This window comes from Aquila chrysaetos, chromosome 18, assembly GCF_900496995.4.
Source record: "Aquila chrysaetos chrysaetos chromosome 18, bAquChr1.4, whole genome shotgun sequence".
NCBI lineage: Eukaryota > Metazoa > Chordata > Aves > Accipitriformes > Accipitridae > Aquila > Aquila chrysaetos.
Genome location: NC_044021.1, coordinates 5,014,021 through 5,036,672, shown reverse-complemented (window position 1 = coordinate 5,036,672; position 22,652 = coordinate 5,014,021). Strand labels below are relative to the sequence as shown.

The 22,652-nt window shown below is 43.2% G+C and overlaps 1 protein-coding gene across 4 annotated transcripts; it reads right to left on the bottom strand.

Annotated features, from left to right (window-relative positions):
• Window positions 1–659: 659 nt before the first annotated feature.
• LOC115352880 lies at window positions 660–21,952 on the bottom strand. Of its 4 annotated transcripts, none has more exons than XM_030041610.1 (2): window positions 21,942–21,952; window positions 660–7,257 (listed from the first exon to the last, which is right to left on the bottom strand). In XM_030041610.1, exon 2 carries the CDS (start codon window positions 3,394–3,396, stop codon window positions 2,023–2,025), a length of 1,374 nt encoding a protein of 457 aa, XP_029897470.1. In that variant the 5' UTR covers window positions 3,397–7,257; window positions 21,942–21,952; the 3' UTR covers window positions 660–2,022. The 4 variants fall into 4 exon arrangements, with proteins under 4 accessions (XP_029897470.1, XP_029897472.1, XP_029897473.1 ...); XM_030041612.2 differs by lacking the exon at window positions 21,942–21,952 and having other exon boundaries at window positions 660–3,345; window positions 7,129–7,677; XM_030041613.2 differs by lacking the exon at window positions 21,942–21,952 and having other exon boundaries at window positions 660–3,326; window positions 7,129–7,677.
• Between the last annotated feature and the right edge of the window lie 700 nt (window positions 21,953–22,652).

Here is a 22,652-nt window from a genome sequence, read left to right as displayed (position 1 = left end):
TCCGTGTTAATCGTGAAATATTTTGGTAAGCCCAGCTGTAAGGACTGTAACCTGGGACAGTGGGAACTAAGGTTCGGGTCCTTGCTCCACAGAACATCATAAAAATCATGAGAAGTGGGCCATTCCAACAGCAGAAACTGGGAAATCCACTCAGCTTTTGCCCGCAGCCTGGTGGTTAGGTTGCAGAGTTGAGTCAGACCAAGGAGTAATTTAAAACTGAGCCTAGCTTATTGGCTATTTTAAGGTATATAATTTGGATCAGAAGTCTTCCCAAATGAAATTTCCATCGATATTAACACATTCCCACAGTCTGTTCTTATTCATTGGTGTCTTCTGTTAGTTTGGTTGGAAAATTCCCAGTCATCTGTACTGGACATTAATTATAGTGCAGTATAAAAATAGCCAAAGACTCGTAAGACCAGCTGAGATTAATAAGAGCTGGAGAAAAGGAGATGTGCTAGTCATGGACCTGCTGACAGGGAGAACTAGCAGAGGACCATACTGGTGGCTTTGCATCTTCTACAGAATCATTTTCCTGTAAGGTATTCCCTACCAGGCCTGTGTCTGCCTGCCACCCCCCCGTCCCGTTCCAAAAGTATGGAAGGGAAAATAAAAATTGGATACATCCGAAGCAAGATTAAGACACAAATGAGGTCCAATGATGATAACCAAAGGTCAATTCACTTTATTGCTTACAAAAAAAAAAAAAAAAAAAAAAAAAGAGGGAAATGATAAAAAGAAGGGAGAAAAGATAGAAAAATTTTCTTAAAAGAAAACGAGTGATAGTCACCACCATGGATCCTGCGGCGTCACGTTGATCCTCCTCTTCAGTGGGGAGAGCTCTGCCCGTGCTTGCCTAATGCCTGTTTTTATACAGTCCTGTTGATGAGTTTTACGGCTGCTTTTCAGCAGTCTTGCCCAAATCTGGTAGTCAGGGCAATGGCACTTCTGCCTCGTAGGCTTTGGCACTCATGTGATGATCGTGTGAATCCCCAGCTCGATGGTGCATGCGGACACCTCTTTAGGGGGTTGTTAGTCATCGGATCCCCCTCTAAATGCCGTGACCGCCAACTGACCTTCAATCGTGCAGGCGTAAGACGTTAGGCTGTAGTTTTGCTGATTGCACAAATCGCTGCCGTTGTTATGGTGACTGTGCAAGGATGAGAGGCGAACATCCTGGTTTTGCTGCTTATCTTCCAAGCGCCAGGCCAGCCAGAGCAGGTAGGCAGAGCAAACATTAAGCAGGCAATGGCGAGACAAAGTCTCGCAAATATTTCTCAGTCCTTTACACCACCCCATGGCTTGACATTGCCTCGGGGGAAATCGATGTAGTCTTCTACCACGGTGGTGATTCAAATATAGCGAACAGAGGAGGAATGTGAGGTCATCAACTGGTTTACCATACACTTCACTAGGCCAATGCCAATCATGAAAAATACCAAGCCAGTTAAGATAGCCACTCCAATTTGGATTAACCATTTCCCCCATCCAATAAGTCCCAATGATCTTAGGATGGTAGTAATCCATGATCCAGGGTTCGACCCATCACACCAATCATGGGGTTGGATCGATCGGAATAACTCCCCGGTCTGATCAGCTATCTCCTTCATCTTAGCTTAGGCTTCCTCAATTGAGGGTGAAGCATTATAAATGGTAATACAACATTCGGCTTCAGATAAATTTAACATTCCACATACCCCTTGTTCTTTTAACAATAACATATCTAAGGCTAATCTGCTTTGAAGAGTCATTTGGGAAACCTGTTGGACTTGCACATTTAGTTCACCAAAGGCGTATCTAGTCCGATTACTTAATACATGTACCTGCCATGTGATATTCTCTAATAGAAATTGGTGCCGTTTGAGGGTATGATAAGGGGCAAATATATTTTCAAACATTAATGATATCGTTTGCCCTGTGGTATAATAGTCCGGGACATGAATTCTTGTAATCGCCCAATCTGGCCTACTGGTTGCCGACTGAGGTCTTGACAGTGAGTGTGACGAAAATATCACGCCACTCTCATCTATGAGATAATTTGGTAATGTTGAAAATGTGACCAGGACAAAGAGATGGCAATGCAACCCCACAACGTAGTCCTGCGTGTTGTTCTAACATCAGATAGGAATAAAACTTGCCATTTGAACACACCCATGACAAACCAAAGGGGGTAGGGTATACACTATTTCTACATGAATACCGATCCTTATAATCCATAAAACGTACAGGCGGTCGTGAATCAATGGGTAGTGACTGAACTGGATAATGAGTATACGGAATGCCGCAGACTCTCTGTAGCGAGGTATCATTAGACCGGGTGGTATTGCACCGGGTGTCATTATTTTTCCATCCCATGGAGGGATATCCCCAACAAGTACACATATCTCTTATCAAGGTTCGTATTCCATACAAAAACCAGGTCTCTGGAGGATCTCCAGGACCATCCTCACATGTGATGGTTTGAGTACAATGAAACAAGAAACTATTCTCCCACCTTCGGCTTTTGCCGGATTGTAAGGGCTCGATGACAGTAACATTTCGCGACCAAAACCACATCAAATTATCCTTATCTAAGGGGCCAACTGCCCTCATGTTAGGAAGTTTAATACACCACTTGACCGATACATTCAGATTATAGTCAGCTTCATAATAATCAGGTATTGTTAGTGGGTCAAAAATAGGGTCCCAGGGGTAATATTCACACTTCCACGGGGAGATAAATGGGGAAAATGCATTATTTCCCCTAACATGAGAGTGATTTCCCAATGACACTAAAGGACGAGCCTGTACTGTATTGTCAATAGTAAGGTTAAAGGCGGGACCACTGACGTTACATGTTTTATTCATGAGATCAGCATTTAAATCACCAAAGAGGGGAGACCAAGTTTCCTGCAGACTAGGGACCATTGGTCTTCGATGCCATTTAATGGTGGTGTTGTCATAATCGTTCACCCAGGACATAGGTAAATAAAGTTTTGATGTGGTATTGGTACTGGTTACGTTAAAGATAAAAGATAGGTCAATTGGAGTCACAAAAAATCGCAATCCTTGTTCAGCTGATTCTGGCAAAGCAACACATATACCTTGATTGGTATGATTCCACACCCTTACAAACCCCTTAATGAGTTCCCATGCGAGGTTCCGATTATTCTCATTTCCAGGGGTTTGGTTTGCTGCACACACATACAACATGCATAACCATACAAATACAAACAGCACCCCCACATGATTATTAAAAATAGTCCCACAAGTAGGATGCTGATGCATATTCCAAATATGACGGTCTGCATTCACGGTCCGGGGTTCTTCTTCATTCAACAGGCTACCTACGAAGAGAAAAATAAAAATCTGTTCGGTCCTTTTCAGAACCGACATTAAAATAAGGGAACAATCCATCGAGTATTTATCCTGTGTTCCTTCCCAGAAGCATCTTTTGCTTTCCAGGCATATGTATTCAGTGGGCTAGTGAGTACCAACTGTACAGCTCCTATGGTAGGTAACTCTACCAGGACCGGTTGTCCTGGAAAATGGGAGGGATTCTGTTCACGATCCGGTCCCAGTATTGCAGCTATCAGGGAAGGGGGCTTCGGGCAGAAAGCTCTAAGTTTAGGACACCCGTTCATTCCCCACCAGTCATTTACTTGCCTAACGGCTTCCCATAACCGATCAGCCCAGTTCGCCTCTTGAGGCTTCAAGAATCATTTAAGGAGACCGTTAGTTCTCTCCACTATGCCGTTGTCCTGTGGGTAATAGGGTGTATGGAATACCCATTTGATCCCCTCCTCCTTAGCCTTTGAATGGCCCCCTCAGGATAATGGACTGCCAATGAATAGTCCTTTCTGCTTCTCGGAGGGCAAGACTTACTACAAAAAGACCCTTCTCCCAAGTAGAGTATCATTTTTTGGCATCTTTGAAGCTACAGGAATAAAACCCAATGGGCCATGTAGGGGCATCGGGCCCTTGTTGCCACATATGTACTGACAATCCTGAATTTACAAATCCCCATTCAATCTGCACAGGGTCAGTGGGGTGGATAGCACCAAGTGCTTAGTGTGTAGTAGCTTCAAAGATTAGGAGTTGTAAGGCCTCATCGTGGAGGGGCGTCCATTTCCACCCAGCTCCCTTCCGTAGTAAATCATACAGGGGTCTCACAATTATCGAAAAATCTGGAATGTGTTTTCTCCGAAACACCAGCAATCCCAAAACATGCTGCAACTCCCTCTTATCCTCCGGTACTTTTATTTGATCTATGGAGGTTAGAGTGTCTGGGGGAACACGTACCATCCCTCCCTTCCACCAAATACCTCAAAATTCCACCTCTTGCGCAGGAAGTTGTATTTTCTCGGAGGGGATTTGTAATCCTAGGGATTCTAGGTATTTAATGATATCATTCTGCATCACTGTACTGGTATGATTTCATCCCCTGCGATAACTATGTCATCAATATATTGATATATTCTAACTCCAGCTGCAGGAGGAACATTCAAAAGCTCCTATGCTAAGGCATGGTGTGTGAAAGTAGGTGAGTGCTTAAATCCCTGTGGGAGATGGGTAAAGGTGTATTGTTGACCCTCCCACTTGAAGACAAAACCATTCTGATCCTCCTTTTGCAGGGGAACCATGAAGAAGATATCTTTGACATCAACAGTAGCCATAATCTTGTGGGCCTGTTCCTAAATAACGGATATTAATTCAGCTGTATTAGGCACTGCTGCAGTTAGGGGTCCTGTATTAACATCGAGCTGCTGATAATCCACGGTCAGCCTCCATTTGTCATGTGGCTTGCAGACAGGCCATACAGGGGTGTTGTACGGGGAGTGTGTCATGACCAGAATCCCTTTCTCCTTTAGCTCCTCTATAACTGAGGCAATCCCCTCTTGGGCCCCTAAAGGCAAGCGGTAAGGTTTGACATTGGTAACTAAAGAGGGAGGAAGGAGGGGGACAGCTTGCAATAAGCGGAAACTTGGAAATTCCCATCCAAAGGCCCACACCTTTCCACCCTCATCAGTCCAAGATCTTCCTTTCAACAGGTCTAGTCCCAGCAAATTCACTGGGTATTCCCCTAAGACCATTACGGTGTCGACGGCTTCCTCCTCCCCGGGTAGCCAACATTTCACTTTGGCAGTCATTTGGGGCTGAGTACACCTGAAGGCATCTACCACAAATATACCCTTATGCAAAGGCATGATGCCACAAAGAGGTGTCTTTGGTCTTTAGGGCAGACATCTGAACTCCAGTGCCTATTAAAAAGGTAATAGAGACTTTACGGGGGCCGATGGGGCAAGATATTAATAGGTCCCCTCTTGAATTCTCGGTAAGCCTTCTGATAAACATCCATCCTTCACCTACTGAGGATGAAGGAGGAAGTTTCCCGCCTCCTTTTCATTCTGAGACCCTTGCAGGGGAGGGGCTGTAGCAGAAGTAGGTTTCTCCGGTCCCTCTCTAGAATGCCAACTTTTAACTAATAATTCCAGTTTGTCAGTGGGCTGTCCATCTATTAACGTCTTTGTGATTCCCTTCTGCAACCCCAAAATCAAAAAACTGTTTCTTCTTTTTTTATGTTTCTCACTGACATTTATCCGACCTCCATAATTCATGGGAGGTGTTGCTTTCTTAGGTCCTGACTGCTGCGTCGGAATCCTCCACTCCATGCGCCTAATAGCTTTAGAGTCCCCCCTATCAGAGGGTATTGGACTGCACTTTCGCCCATAATTAGTCAACTCCTGAGCCACCTCCCCCCACGTCCAGACTTTCCGCTCTCTGCAATTACAATTGGGGGTTACTACTCCTTCTAGAGAGGCAACAGCTCTTTCCCCTTTCGACAGACTGGCTATTTGTCCTTGTAATTGAATCCCCATTGGTTTTAAGAACTCCAGGAACCCCTTATAAGAGGGGTCATTCTCTCTGGGTCTACCGGCGTCATCATAGGGGATTCATGTCGTGGCTCTAACTCCCTCTCATACATCATTTGCAAACAAGCTGCCTTTTGAGCACTCTCTATTATCTGGTCCACAGTTCCCACTATGGCTAGTGGGTCTCCCCTCTCCAAGGGGTTCAAGCCTCCAGCCCAATAGGTCGCTCGCTGTGTGAGTGACCAAGGGGTGCGATGGTTTCCCGTGGTTATGAAAACACCGGGTCCCCAATACCCTTCAGCTTCCTTTTCTGTCAATAAAATCTGGCCACCCCCAGTAAGTGAAACTCTCCAAACATACTCCATCTCCGACTCTTAGGAGTCCGGCCATACTCTTTTTTTAATTTAGGCAATTTGGTGGCTGTAAAGGGGACTTCTTTTGTTGTTATTTGAGGAGCCTTGTCCTCCTTATCTTCATATGAATATTCGGTTTTAATCAGTGGCCGCAGCGGGACGGATAGCTTATCCAAGCGATCCCGCCAATCTTTTAGCTGGGACAGGGGCTAGGTTGGTGTTTTCTCCTCTGTCCTTCCTAGTGGATTATCGAATCCCTTTTCTGACATATCCTCCTCCTCTTTCATCAATCTTTCATAAAACTCATCTCTGAGTTAACGGGCATTAGCCCTTTCCTCCTCTAATTGCGCCTGCAGGGTTCTAACCAGGTCTTGTAACAACACGATGATTTGGCTTTCAGCTTTATCCTGTTGTCCCTTCTCTTCCACAGCAGCTAACAAGGCTGCACCTAATACCGCACAAAACCAGATTTTTCCTTTGCCCCGTGTCTCGGCCTGCAAGGCAATAATTCGGTCCACAATCGATTGCGCATTATGCCAATTTTTTCGAGCCCACTCCAAACCCGGCGGTGAGGGTTTAGCGGCTTGTTCATCCAAAAACTGTTAAGAATACTTTAGAGCCATTCTCCATCCTGTCACACTTTGGGAGCGGCCTTCTCGAGGGCTGCCTTATTTAACTAACTATAAATTTCAACATCCTGCTCCCTCTACCCAAGAGGTGCCTCGCTTTAACTATGTCTTCTACTAATCAAAACCTTGGTATCAACACTCTCGCTTAAGGCGATCCTGCCCGCGACGCCAGTTAAAACGTCCCGTTCCAAGGGCATGGAAGGGAAAATAAAAATTGGATGCACCCGAAGCAAGATCAAGACACAAACGAGGTCCAGCGCTGCTAACCAAGGGTCAACTGACTTTATCGCTTACCAAAAAAAGAGGGAAGCGATTAAAAAAAAAGGGAGGAAAGGTAGAAAAGTTGTCTCCAAGCCCCCCAAGTGATAGTCACCACCGTGGCTCCAGCGGCGTCCCATCGGTCCTGCGGGCCGGCGGGGAGAGCTCGGCCCGCCCCTGCCCGCGGCCCCGCTGCGGCGCTTTACGGCCGCTTTTCAGCAGTCCTGGTCGTCACGGCAACGGCGCTTCCGCCGCGGGGGGCTTCGGCGCCCCGGCGGCCGTGAGGCGACACCGCGGCCCGGCCGTGGGCGCGGAGGCCTCCTCCTCCTCCTCCTCCTCCTCCTCCTCCTCCTCCTCCTCCTCCTCCTCCTCCTCCTCCTCACCGGGGGGGTGTCGTTAGTCGCCGGGTTCCCCTCCAAGTGCCGTGACCGCCAACCCACCTTCGCCCCCGCGGGCGTTCGGGCGTCAGGCTGTAGCTTTGCGGGCTGCCACGAGCGGCTGCCGTTGTCACGGTGACCGTGGGAGGATGAGGGGCGAACGAGCCGGCCTCGCTGGTTGCCTCCCAAGCGCCGGGCCAGCCCGAGCAGGTAGGCAGAGCCGGCGTTGAAAGTCCTTGCCTCAGCCCTTCGCACCCCCGCTGCCTGTTCGCTCCGTTTGGACGAAGTGGAACGACCCTCGGGGCTAACAGCAGCCGAAATTCCCTCAAAATACAAACCTGAGATTCATCGAACCTGCCTCCTGATTTTGACAGAGGTTTGCCCAGGGTGCAGGCGAAAAATAGATTACTTTTTAAGGGAATCGGTCACGGCGCCAGCCCAGCAGACCCACTCCAGGCAAACTTCGCCAAAGGAAAACAACTTTAAAGTTCCTGACGAGCCGCTTAAACCTTATCGCAGGCAATATTCAAGTCTGGCTGCGCGGTCACCTCTGTTGAAAGTACTGAAAGTATGCTGTTTGGCAATCAGAACGTTTCAAGAGATGCAGATATATCCCCATCCTTTAATTTTGTTGAATTCAGGATAACTTCAAACACTTGTTGGTTTAGACCTTCATGTAGACCTGTTGTTTACTTTTCAGTCCTATACACTTAACTGTACCCAGCACAAGGAAATACAGGAACTAGCATAGGACTGTTGTCCCAAAAGTGGGATGGTTTACCCGGTGTGCAAAACGCCAGTATATGCACCAAGCAGAGGTATTTTATTCCAATTCATGTTTGCACAAAGATGGGGGCTAGGTGGTAATCCACAAAGCTAGCACCCCTCATACCTAAACGGGCAAGCAGTTCATACAGTTCAGTTATAGATACTTAATTTCCAAAGTTCTTCTCCAAAACTATTATTGGTAGTGGCTTATCTACCACAGTTTCTATTGAGCTAAAGTTTTCCCCGCTTCGAATGAAAGGTACAATGTTCTTTTATTCTACAGCGCATGCTCAAGGAGGGGGGGGGGTAAGTCTTTTAGGTCTGGAATTGAGTCGGTGGTCATGATCTCCCCCTGCCACCTTTATCTTTACTCCAGTTATCAAAGATCTTTGCTGACTTCATGCCTATTAGCAATTATTCAACTTTTGGGCGCCTCCTGGGCTGGGATGTTCCCTTCTTATCAGTCTGTTAGTTCTTCAGTGGCACAGTCGTTAGCAAGGCATGCATTGGTTATACAGAGGGGATCTTGTTTGACAAGACCTTTGGTGGCCTTTTTAAGGTGGTTTAAGTACATCATTTCTTAAGTACATCAGGATAACCTTAAGAGATAGAATAATATGATAATACAGAGAGCAGAATATGACAGTATGGAGAGCAACTTCCTTAGTATATATGAAAAGTAATCATAAGAAGGCTATGTTCAGTTTAATTTCACTTATGCCAAAAGAAAATAAAATGTCTAGAAGTCACTGCCAAAGAGAACTGAGAAATAGAGAGAGGCTTTCCAGAGGCAGAAGTCAGAGCCAGTTTGATTGCTAATCTACTAATAAACTCCTTTATGCAAGGAGATAATTGATTTTATCAGTAAATATGTCTAGTTACCTTATCAGAATAACAATATTTTGTGTAGGTTAGGGTAATTTTACATTGTTAATAACAAAATAAAAGAAGAGATACCTGGCTAGATATGGTTAAGCTGTATTTTGACCTGCTGTTACCTTCGAATCGTCTTTGAAAATTAGTCTCTGAATTTACAGAAGCAAACCTTTCCTAACTTACATAATGGGTTAGCTACCTGTTGGGTTTTTAAATAACACTCTGGTTTTTAAATCTGAACACATTCTGTTCACTTAATTACTAAACTTACATGTTCAGTATTGCTGTAAATCTCTGTTATTATAAATCTCTCATGAGATGTCATTTCCTATTATTGTTTATTTATCCAACATATGCGCATTTGAAAATTCAACTTACCTTTTAAAAAAACATATGTTGCTACGAAGGCTTAAATTTTGGGAGGTGGATTGCCTGAACTCTTCTGGTTCCCTGGTGATTAATGTTTACGATTTTTCTTTTTACTTATTGTCCATGTGTTCGCTATTTACAAAAACAAATTACTCTTTTTTTGTGTGTGTGTGTGCACGTGAATGGTAACGTATTGGTCAGTGGTGAATGTATTCTCCTTTGTATGCTATCACAACGCAGACGCTCTCTCAAGTATTAGAAACTATACCCATCTTACAGGTCTTACTGGAATATTAAGTCTCTCTCTTCATAATCCTATTAATTAGCTAATTTTAGCATGGCAGGCTGAATACCTAGTCCCAATAGAATTGTTCTCTGACTAAGGCATGAGTCCAGGATGTCTGGGTTATGTGTCCCTTTTTGCCAAATTACTCAACCTCTTTGTGTGTCACTTTTTCCTTAAAATGGGAATAGCACATGGAGTGTTTAAGGATATTTAATGTTAGGAAAGGGCTTTGAGATCCTTGCATAAAAGATGCCCTAGAAAATTACCACCTTTAGACTTTATAGGTTCTTATCCATGAGTGGTTTATTTCCAAAATACTGTAGAGTTCCAGGTGCCTGTGTATACGAATCATTTTCAGTATGTTTTATAAACTGAAAATAAAAACCAACCCTAAATCTCCTTGAATACATCACCAGCTCTAACCAAGCTTATGCTACACTCGGTTTTGAATTAAAAGGGTTTTTCTTGCTTTTGAATTAAAAGAGTTTTTCTTGCTTTTGAATGAAAAGGGTTTTGAATGAAAAGGGTTTTGAATTAAAAAGGGTTTTATACAGAGATATGGCTAGAGATGTAGAGGTAAGTGAACTGATGCTAGGCACGGGGAAGCCCATGTAAATTAGCCCAGACGGAGAGCCCCGGGGATGTGGTTATACCAATATTTCCCACAGCTCAGAGTGCGTTCTCGCAGTGCACACCCGGGCACCGGTACTGGGCTCCCACCGGTGTCCACGCTGGCTCCCCACTGTGGTTTAAGTCCTCGTGCTTCCAGTGGGGCCTGCAGGAATGGGGATGAGCACTGGATCTTTCAGCCCCTGCCTTCAAGCTGTTGGGTTACACTTAATTTTAAATGCTAGCTTATTTTAGGGAGAGTTTGTATTGAAGCTGTTCTGTAACATGCTGAGGTGTGGTGTTTAACCTATGTTAGCTGGGAATGTCAGCTTGGCTTGTATGTCATACCACCAAAAATCACCTTATTCTTACAAGCAGAACTCCATTACGTTAGTTGTAAACCAGTTTAAGTGCTTTATAGTACCATTAAGCTTAATTTAAGTTTGGAGAAGTCTTTAAGAAATGTAAGAGGTGAGAAAATACCAACAAGTGAATATAACACCAAGGTTAATGAAGACTGCAAAGCGTTGATGAGTTGAATTGCTGACCTGGAGAACAAGCTCAAATCAAGAAGCTGAAGGAGCAGTGGGGATGGGAGCTCCGCTATCAAAGCTATTTATCAAAATACATTAATGATACAATGCATAAGATATCTGAAGCATTGCTACAGTTTTATTTCCCCATGGGCCAAATCCTGTTGCTATTTTCACAACAAAGAAACAAAAAAAAGTGTTTACCTGAATGGGAATAGTAGGATTAGTGCATTCTCATGGGGAAATGAGAAGAATGCAGAAACACAAATGCTGGTTATGCATATAGATGTAAATTTGATGGGGAAGGTAATTCACTTTCCCATGTTCTTTTTTGCCATTTGGTATCCGGTGAATATTATCCAAGCACTTAAAGCCCTGGAAAAATGCGGGCAGAATTATTAATTGTTAGTAAATAATTTCTTATTGTTTCTGAATTGATCAATTTCCAAATAGATCAAACCCAAAGTTGGTTAGCTAATACAAATGTAGATTATCCCCCCAAAAAAGCTTTTTTTACTAATCTTTTTACTAACATTATGCACTATAAATAATTCAGCCAATTTGCAAGAACATGAAGTGAATTTTGACCTCCCAAAAGTAAATTTAAATTTGCTCCTGGCATGAATAAGAAAACAATTAAATTAATAGCAAGAAAATCACATTCCCTAATATAAAGCAGGATCTGGACTTTATTATCCCACACAGCAGATGAGCTGCCTTAACCACCAAACTGTTGGTTCTTTTGGCACATGTCTTCCTCGTTTCCACTGACACCTTATTCTGGACTGAAAATATAATTAAATACACTACACTTTTTTCTTTAGTGTATGCTTTAGAAAAAGCATTTTGTCCAACGAATTTTTTTTTGAAGCTTCTTGCAAGTTTCTAATCCTGTGCCTAGAACTATTGAAGTGAATCTCTATTTTAAACCTTTTGGTTACAACATGCCTGGATCTTGCCTTTGTCTCAAATGCGCATTTTTTTTCACATCGCTGTAGGAGGTCCCCTGCTGCTCCTCAGTGCTTGGAAGAACAGCTGGGGGGATAGAAGACACGCAACCTCCCCCCGCCTCATTCTGCTCCTAGGCATGGATCGAGTCAGCTGGATCCAACACTGCATCTTCCTGAGCAGACCTCAGAAGTAGAGTAGCTATGCTTTTAGGTGGCTGTGGGCAAAATCTGTTTGTTTGCTCGTTTGTTTGTTTTTAATGCCGAGCCCCTAGCACTTCTTTGCATTAACAGAAACTACCAGAAGTACTAGTAGAGTACTCTGGCTTCTTGCTGAAGTAGTGCCTGCCAATGGAGGTGATATCTGGCTTCTAGAGGAATCGTGATAAGGCATTCTTCCAAGAATTGCATATCATATTTCAAAGGTAGTTCTGATCCCTTTGGAGATGTAGTTAGAGCATGAGGATGCCCACGCCAGGTCAAGCCCAGAGCCCACCCATGGAGCCGGTGGGCAGGGGAAGGCACGCGATTTGCTCTCTGCGCCGGGGTCTGCGTCGCAGCCTTCCTCCCTGCCCGGCGTGCGAGTCACGCACAGCCACGTGCTGGCCGTTGCCTGCGCCGAGGCCCGCCGGGAGACGGGGCCACATCTTTGGCTTGGTGGGAGGGCTCTGTGGCAAGGAGACCGTCTAGGAGCTGCCCGGCAGCCTCCGTAGGGCACCTTCTTCTGCAGGCTCTGCGGGCTCCGCGTCTGGGGTCCCCCGGGGAAACGCAGTGGGGCAGGGGAAACAAACGCCGCCTCTGTGAGCGGTGACAGACCCACCCTGGGGAAACCTGACAAGACACTTTCGCTTAATTTTAATCATAATTTTAAAGAAGAAAAAGTAGAGGCAGAGAGTTGAGGGAGACCTTTGTCCTCCCTGCCTTACTGGAAAACTTAGAAACAAACATTGCAAACGTGCAAACCAACCAACCAAATTTTCAGTGTCAGGCGAGGTGAGACCCCTGTCCTGTAGTTTTAATTAAATGGATGGATTATCTTTGGACTGGACTGATGTTTTCAGTTGATTTTAAACTCCACACTGAAATTCTTATTTCAAAGCAGCAAGACTGTATTTGCCCTCGGGTATAAAAGCCTGTGGATCCTCTTGTAATGGGAGATAAAATAGGGAAAAGAGATTGTCATAAATACTTCTCAAACTCTGTGATTAATAACCTGATTTTAATTTTGAGGCCAACATGCTAAATTTTAACATGAGATCTGTTGCAAGGGATAACTGACCCCAGAAGAGACATGAGGGATTATTAATGGATGCCTGTGATCTGCTTGCCTCGTTTTTCCAAGCCTTCAAGCCCAGAGACTGAAATTCAGAGGAATTTTCCAGATGTTGCCGTCATTGCACATCAGCTTGCAAGGTTCTTAGGTGACTCCTATGCTTGATTTATTATTACTTCATCTTTTCTATTTTGCTTATTACTCTTGCTTGTGTACTTTTGTATTTTCTTTCTACAGTGGATACCCCAGACTCATTTTTCAAAGGCAGTCCTTTTGCTTGCTTCAACAGTAATAGATCACAGCCTCCTACTGCCTTTTGAGTTAAACACAGATTTCTGCTTTACAACTTTGGTCCACCTATAACTGAAAAATAGTGAATTTGACACATGTAGAACCCTTGTATTCACAAATAAATAATGAAGTGGCTGGTTACTCAGCCAGCATGCAGCAAATGCTACAATTTAGACAGCATGGGTAAACTTTTTTTTCCTCTGTACCATATTTACTTTTGTAATTTCATGTGGAAGTATTTATCTTGGATAAATTAGTAGCCGATGGGCTCTTTAGTACTTAATATTTCATAAACGCTAATGCAGATATTCCTCAATTGCTCTAGAAAGCTCTCAGCCTGATTACTAGCTCCACTGGCTATAGAGAAGAGGAGGGGATTATTATTTATAGTTTTAGTACTGGGGAAAACTCCAGTTGCTAGTCTCCTCAACACAAAATCCTAGCGTAGCTAATCCAGTGGGGGTGGGGAGAACAACCTTACTGCATTTCCAGCTGCAGCCTCTCTAAGAAATCACAAAATCAGCAACGGTGTTTGCTATAAACAGCGACTATACAAACAGTATAACAGTAACTGTTCCTCTGTTGCCTCCACATTTGTGAGAGTTCCAGGGGAACAATTTCTCCCAAAAGGGACTTCATAAAGAAATTTGATTTGTCTTTGAAAATGTTATCTATTCAAAAACATTTTGTCGTGTATTGAAAATAAAATTTTAATATAATGATTTTTTTTTTTCCAGTTAAGTGAACAAGCTCTTGTTTGAAAAATAAACTTGATGGATAGGAAACCTTGAGAGACAGAGCTTGGTAGTGGTCAGGATTGGTCTTCTAACAACATAGCTGCTTTTAGATGTATTGAGAAGTTGGATAAACTTGTGTCAACATCCGAGAAGTATTATTTCTACATAAGATGGACTGTTCACAGAGGTTTTTGTGCTTCCTTTCCCTCAGTTTTTCCCATCTTACAAGTGAAAACTGAGTGCATAGGAACTATGGGGTTTTTCTCAAAGCTGAAAGATCAGTACATTTCCATGTGGGCTTTACCACTGGATTTTTTGTTATTTTTCCAGCACAGACCGCCTAGATACCTTAAACTTGGTGGTTGCTTGTGCTGCTATAAACATCTGGCAGGGAAGTCTGCTGAAGGAGAGTCGTTACTGTGTGATGACAAAATTAAAGACTGCACAAATGGAGAAAATTAAGGTTGCCGGGGTTACCTTAAGGCATTTCCTGTCCGCTCCGTGCTTTGCTCTGCAGACTGGTTTGTTCATTTTGATATGGCATCTGTATGTACGTAAGCTTCAAGACTTTAAAACTGCAAACAGAACTATGTCCTAAAGTGAAAGGTCCCAAAGATAATTCTCCCCCTCTTTTTTTCATGCAACAGTTTCCCAGCTGTTCTCACCACGGATGAGGAGCCTGTGCTGCAGAAAGCAGCTGCATTGGGAGGCTTGGTCTATCAAGAAGATTCAATAAAGGATTAGGGCCTGTCAGTGAAGGAAGTTGTTTTTCTCTGTCTTTTCTTTGCTTAGGATGAGTTGCAGGAAAGAGTATCAGCTAAAATTTTAGGTCTTTAGGTTTGTCAGGGACAGCTTTGCAAACAAGGTAATCTTCCCTTTGAGGATCCAACTATGTAAATGGATGCAGGGACGCAGCATTGAAGGTCTAATCCTCCCACACATCTTACTAAGTCCCCGTGGGAGTCAAGTGTGTCTGGCAGTGTGCCGGCAGACCTTCTTAGGGAGTTGCCCAAGGTCGGGAAGAAAATCACTGGCAAACTCGCGTGCAGGATTCAGGTTTCTGCTTCCCGCATTGCATAGGCATACATCGTTTTGGTGATGTGGATGCACTGTTAGGGTTAGGCAGTTCAAAAAGCATGGTAGGTCGCTGATCCTCATAAAAATGCATGCATTATGCTCAATTAGACATGTTGTAGATGATATTATGAACCACGTAGAACGTTAAGCATGGGCATAAATCTTTGCAGTGTCATAGAAAACTGAAAAGTATGAACTGCACACAATGAACAACTTAATTATCTTCCACTCCAAATTTTTATGGCCTGAAGATCATGTTTGTTATTCATATATATTTTACACATCTTCGCAATGCTTGAAATAGAAGGCAGTAAGTGGGAAGAAGGCTGACAGATTTTTTTCCAACATGCACATTTTAAAATGTTACCGTAATTTCTGTTTAACACACCGTCCTGACACAGTGGCTACTCAGATGGGTTTTGCCTTGTCTATGCCAGTGTACAATGCTTTTTGATAGATACAGTTTCCACACTTTTTCCCATCAATTTCTTCTCTTGGAGAAATATGATTAGTATTAAAGAAAAAACAAAGTCAATATAGCCCACAACCATCTTGGTAGGAGCTTTATTATTGCATTTTCTGATTTGACTTTAGTTGGTTATTTTAACACTAAGTTAGTCTAGGTTTTGTATATGATACATCAAAGACATCCTTTCAAAAAACCTGAATCTTCAAAAAACCCCAAACCTTCAAAAAAACCCACTTTTCTGCATTGTTGTAAAGGCTCGACATAAATTGGACCATGATTCACTTTTGTCTGATTTTCCATTGACGTGAAGAGGACTGTTCATGTGCTTAACACTGAATGTATGTTTACTCTGAAAAATCAAATCAAAGATTAAAAATTAATATGGCTTTTTGGTATTGATTTATTTTCCTCTGACCAATTACACCCTGGAGAAACTAATTCACTGAAATTAGGTTATTCTGTTATGCCAGTTTGTGCTCTTTCTCCTAAAAAATCATCTGTAGATAAGCTGGTGGTGAAAAAGGCATACTATCGCTATGGGGAAATTATCTGAGCTTTGCTAATCCACTTGGACTAAGGTCATATGTCCAACAAGCTGTTTGTTCGATGGATGTTTACAGTCTGAATAAGTGCTTTCTATGAAAGGTTAAAATTGTAAATCAGGCAGATGTGGCTTCCATTTTAAAATGGAAGGTGGCCTGTAGGTTCTTTGAAATGCTTTTCAACATCAGACCTCAAAATGGGGTCTGAGATCTTCTGGTCTGCAGAGACTTTCCCTACTGTTTAATTACTGCTAATCACACCGAAACAGAGCTAGTGTCATGAGCATTCATTTCACTTTGTGAAATCCTGGACTTGCGAGCACGGACTTTGATGATGTGCAGTGCCCCTGCACTAATTGCAAGGGAATTTCAAGAGCAGTTTTAATTTGCTCCTTGGCTATGATCGTACACAGCTGTTGTAGTTCTGCACCTGTACAATCTGTTTTCCAGTGCCAAATTCTGCAAGTCCTGGCTTTTGCAGCCCTGGATTCTGGGGTTTCATTGCTAGCTATTAGATTTATTTAACCCTTGCTAGCTATTAGATTTACTCAAACTTTTCAATACGGCTTGATCTGCAACATTTTCAGAAAGCTACAAAAATCTTAAATTGTGAGCATTGGGAAGACAAGATGAGGTGTAGCTCATCCAGGTGTACATTACGTAAACTGTATCATTTTATTTGTTGACGTTTCATTAAAGCGTGGGCAGGCGTTAAGCAATACGACTGAGTCATGCTGACAAGATGTGCGGAGTGCGGTGTGCTGGGAAATGGTTTGGCTGGCTAGCGGTGGGAGTCCTGCCGCCCCGGTGACTCGCTGGCGCGGGGCTGCACCTACCGGAGTACTGGCCGCTAACACGTAACTGGTCCTTCCCCTTGGCTTCCAGGTCCCCTGACTCTATGTGAAAAAAAATACTATGTTAAATATCTTTTCTTTCCATGTTAGAAATGGAGGGAGCCATGTGTGCGTGGTTACTCTGATACATCCTCGCTGAGAAGAACAATTCCCTGTGTACTGTGCCATGCAGTACAAACTGGGCAGGAAAATGCAAAGTGGATCATCAGAAGGACTGGATTTCCAAATGAGCTGGCGTGCCTCTGCCTTTAAAGAAGGCAGAAATCCTTTCTCCCGGGGTTGTGGTGGCCAAGGTGGGACAGACTGCCAGTGCCTCCTGGGAATCTGCACCAGTATAAACGAGTGTCAGGACAGGGGTTACACCACATCCCAGATACACCATTTCTCCACCCAGAAGGTTAGCACAGACACTTTCACTGTCGGGTTAAGCCGGTTCGCTGGCCTGTAAACTTGTGTGTATCATGAATTGTCCCACGTTTGCTTTTGCTGACTTTTCTGCAGGGGGCAGTTCAGTGATAATATAAAATAGAACAGACAAATTAGGAGTCATGAGCCTTAAAACTGCAGCTGAGCCAATGATTATAGTTGCCACTCAAAGCAGTATGGCCCAGTATGAAGGGATGTGAGGAGTCACAAAAAGGAGGGAATGATGAAGCAGGATGAGTTGAGAGAAGGGAATCTGGGCAAGGAGGTGTATATGTATTGATATTTCCTCAGGTAGAGCTTGTGTGTAAAATTGCAAGTAAGGTGGAAGTTAACAGATCTGTAATTCCATTGGGATTTTAGTGAATCAGGCTTCTTTTCCTGTGGTTTATGACATTACCTGAAGCTTTTGATAGAACGGCAACCCTGTAATTCACAGCTGGTTGTAATTCATGCATGATATAAATATGTCAAGGGCTTTCAAAGGTACTGTAAACTATAAGAGCACCATTCAAAATGTAAAATAAAAATCTTGACATTGTTTATAATTGGACAAGGTACTGGCATCCATTAATTTTCATAATATATGGGGAAGATGAAAACTCATATTTAGATGTTTGGTGCACATGTAAACATACATGGTGAGTATCATTTCTTAAGATCATTCTGTGCTAAACAAGAGTGTCTCATTTTTTTTTGCAGATCCGTATCTGTGCATCTCATTGCATAGATTGTTGCAGCTCATCCGTGCATCGTGAGATTCTGAAGCATCACAAAGGTACGTATTCCAGCAAACTAGAGTATTTATATATAACAAACATAAAGGACATCTGTCATGCTAGCTGTCACCTAGCAATAAGCAAAAGCAGTAAATAACTGATCTGGGAATGGGTCAGTGGGTATTTCATTGTCCCTGAGTCCAATCAATAACAGCTTGTTTGCTGTATCTCTTGACATCTTCCCTGGAGTCAATGGTGTGCTTTATTGACCTTAATAACTACTATAATAAATCCAGTAGAAATGAAAAAAACTCTGCTTTCTAATGAAAATCTGATAGCTTCTCTATCGTGCTGTCCTCTGTAAAGAGCTATGTTCATTCTGCCCTGTCCCCCAGGACGTTGTCATTAGATATGTTGCAAGATTATGAACTACCACAGAATTTTTTATTAGGTTCATCTCGTAGCTTTTCTATACAGTGGTGTTTCTCCCAATCTCAGTTTTGATCTTTAATAAATTGAATCCGGTTTGCTTCTGTCTTTTATTTTTATGACTTCTTTAACTGAATGGATTTATCATCGGGGAAAAAAGTGTAAGTGAAAGAAAACTAGGTCCCCATTGTACCTGATCACTTTTCTGTTTAAGTAAAATTAGATGATCATCAAAAGTCTTATTCAGAGATCAGTTCCCCCATTCTCACTGCATGAGTATCAGCACAGGAAGCAGCTCTGAAGTGCACATTTTCCATCGCTGCGCATTGATTTCCACCCATCCAACTAAAGTACCTAAAGCTATTGATTTTAAGAGATCTTTTAAAACATAGTTTACCTTCAGAATTATTTGGTCTCCAAGTCATTAGGTATAAGTATGGTGGTACCAGTTTTGAGATGTGAATGTTTAAGGGCTGTTTCAGAATTTCTATATTGGCAGTGTTTTCTTCATTTCACCCTAGTTTAGTAGAAGGAGACCATTTGCTGATTTTGTATAAAGTCTGTACTTACAGACTTTAAAAATCTGATGTTCTTTGACCATCACTACTTGGATGACCTATTCATGTCTGTAGATCTCAGTCTCGTTGCCATCTCTGTAGACTGTGAAGCTCCTGACAAAGCACAGCTCTCTAAAGAAATGCCCGCTGCTTCACAAGCTACAAGTGTACTTATGTGCTACTATCAGGAATATTCAGTACTGACCCTTCGTGGCAGGCTTCCAAGCAAAAACTGGATTGTATTTAGAAGCTGGGTTGCACCTTGTTAAGTGAAAAAACTTCCTAAATACTTCATTTTGAAAGATTTCAAAAACTGAATACTGCCAGCAGTTGAGTCAAGAAAACATTTGCTGGTTTGTATTTCTCCATTGCATAACGTCCAAGTTTGAGTCAGGCTAATTAGACATAATGCGCCCTTTTGGGCTGCTGTTTTATCATGGTGAGCTTAAAGACCAACTGCAAAAGATGTCATGAGATTACTGTACTGTGAGCACTGATGCCATTCTGTCAGCATTTCAAATTTTGCTACAGAGCAACATATAGATAAGTCTAAAGCTGAGGTCAAAGCAATTTGACAATAAACTTTTACAAAATGAAGACAATATTCTCTTTGTTGGCCTGTTTCTCAAGATGAGAATGCCTCAGTCTCCATTCTGTTTCCAGCTGGCATTATTTTTTGGAATATCAATTCTGCCTTTGTGAATTTTTTAGGAATAGTGTAAGACTGGAAGAAGAAAACTTCATGAATGGATCTGATGTAGTTTGGACAAAAGATGCTGGGGGAGGACTAGAGAGGAAGAAGTGGTCACTGTGAGTGTCCTGATCATGCCATCCATTGTATAATCTGGGTAATTTAAGGTCACTCAGAAAACAAAATCTCCCATTCCCCCAAAACCAAAAAGAAACCATTTTGACTGGCAGTTTTAAAGCAGTAGAGACCTCTTAATTAGAAAACACTCTTGGTATGTATGAACTGGGAAGCCTTACGGCGAATTTATGCTCTTACAGACCAACCCACCCCCTTGCTGGGCCAGCACAGCATTGCGCTTTGCGGTGGCACCGCACTGTCACGTTGCACGGGTTAGGGAGCAGCTCTCCGAGCTCAGGTAGGTGCAGAAGAACACCACGGGGCCCAGAGTGTAGCACAAAACCTTCCTCTTCAGGGGCTCCAAACTGCAGCACAGAGGATAGGCATGGCTTAGCCAGAAGTGAAAGGATTTATGGATTTGCCCTGCTCATGAAGCAGCGTGCACTAACGAGCAGTTGCAGACTGAGGCTTCAGCAGCAGCTACTCGGCTGAAATTGGAGCTACTTTCCCACTGCATCGCTGTTCAGAGTGCAGTCCAACTGTTTGACTGTAATTTGTCTCTCAGTTACACAGCTGTAAATCCCAGCACATTTCTAACAAGACTGCGGGAGTAACTTCCAATTAGATAAAAATAGCATCGGGTGTATTTCATAAACGTTGTTATCTACTGTAAACATTTAAAAAAGGAAGGATTTGAAAAATTAACATTTTAAATTGCTCACACATCACTTCAGGTTCCTGGGTTTTATTGCTAAACAGTAGTTAGGCGTTTTAAGGGCCACCTTAGGCAAGATTACTGTCACTCGATCCAGTTCAGTGAAGACTTAAGCCCAAGCTGATCTTCATGCAGCTGAGACCTCATGCCAAGCCAGACGTGTAGTGTGAAGTGCGAGTCTGTGAACCGCTGCCCGGACTGCCTGCGGTTGCGTACGCACGGGACTCCCTGCCTTAGCAAGGGCTCCAGGGAGTTCCAAAGACCCACTCACAGGGCAATAATTTGGAAACCAAAGGTATGTAGTAGCAAAAGTAACAAAGAGGCGGAGGTGAGCATGTGAGGAATGAGAAGAAAACCCTAGGAGTGCTTCACCAGGTTCCTAGCTCGGGAGCAGCTTGAGGCCATCTTTTCACTGCATGCATAACTAATTTGCTCAACAGAACCCTGCTCAGACTTTTCAGACAATTAACATTTTACATCTAAATATGGAAACCTTTTTGTTTTTAAAGTTTCTTCAACTTGGGTCCTTTTAAAATCACTTAGACTATTAAGAGTTACTAAATGTTGCTACACAATTAAAATTGAAAAATGCATACTTTTTCTGTACGATTAGTTATGCTTTTAAAGCCAGATCGCTATCTTGCTGAGGTCAGGCCATGTATTGGGAAACCATAAAATGACAATTCTGACTGAAGTACTCTGACAAGGAGAACTCTTTATCATCTCACTGTTGGGAAGGTCCATTTCCTACATGCCACATCCTTAGTGCAGCATGAAGGCAGAAGAGGCCTTACAACTGCTACCCCATTTCAGCAGCGTCAGTGTCACACAGTGGAGACGTTGCAACGATTGTGACTGCTAGAAGGTCCCAGTAAACATCAAGCACAGTGCTAGAAGAAGGTGACTTTCAGTACAAGGTTTGAATTATTTATCTCCTTTCCCTAAAGGCAGGTGCTTTCCACAGCAGTAATCCTGCCACCTGAGTAATAGGAAGAGTTGAATTTCTAATCAAGCTAAAACACCCAAGTGTAAACACAGCGCTGAGCCTGAAATGTGCAGCCCTTTCACCCATCACTTCCCGGGAACAAAAGAAAAACAACTGCAAGTGTGTTAGCATTGTGCAAAGAGAAGGGGCAGGAATTTACGTCAGAGAGAGAATCTGAAGGCAGGCTAGATGGCTGCAGACAAACCATGCCGGCGGGCTCCTCAGCTCTGCTCCTCGGACCACGGGTGAGGTCTGTCTGTGCCCACGGCTGACAAATCCCTCCTTGCAGGGACAGGGTGAAGTGCCGACTTGCAAAGCCAATCCTTGGTCTGACTGGCGTGAAGGGACTCGAAGGCTGCCGAAACCCTGATCGTTCCCTGTTAGAAGGTCTCGCCGGTAGCTGGATAACCTCATGAGATGATAACTTGGTTTCTTTCGGAGAGTCCTAACTTGAGTGCTTCGCTGCCCGTGTTTCTTGGTGTTGCAACAAATGGCAACTGGATCTGGAAGCTTCCTTATGTAAAGAAAAGGGAAGAGCTTCCCTGGTTCTAGGATTCGTGGCTCAGGATGGGTCCCAAACCACAAGCACTTCAGTCATCGAGTGAGTCAGTATCCTCTGAGGATGCCATTAATAACAGGAAAGACAAAACACACAACCCTAATTTAGCACACATTTTGTTCTTAACACACTCAGCTTCGTCTTTTGACGTTTATTTTTTTAATGTTGGCTTTTTCCCTGCGAAGGGATTCACCTATTTTTCTGAAGATAAGAGGAAACCTTCTCCCAACGCTTCTAGACAAGAGCTGATTCACTGAACGAACTTACAGAGCTGAACTACTCGTCCCTTTCAACTAGTAAAGTTTATTTAGGTCAGTCAGCAGCAAAGGCTGCTCTGAATTCAACCAGACATTTTTA

Bases quoted from the DNA above. Each gene is read 5' to 3' on its own strand.
- LOC115352880 (XM_030041610.1), bottom strand. From the start codon at position 3,396: ATGGATTGTTCCCTTATTTTAATGTCGGTTCTGAAAAGGACCGAACAG.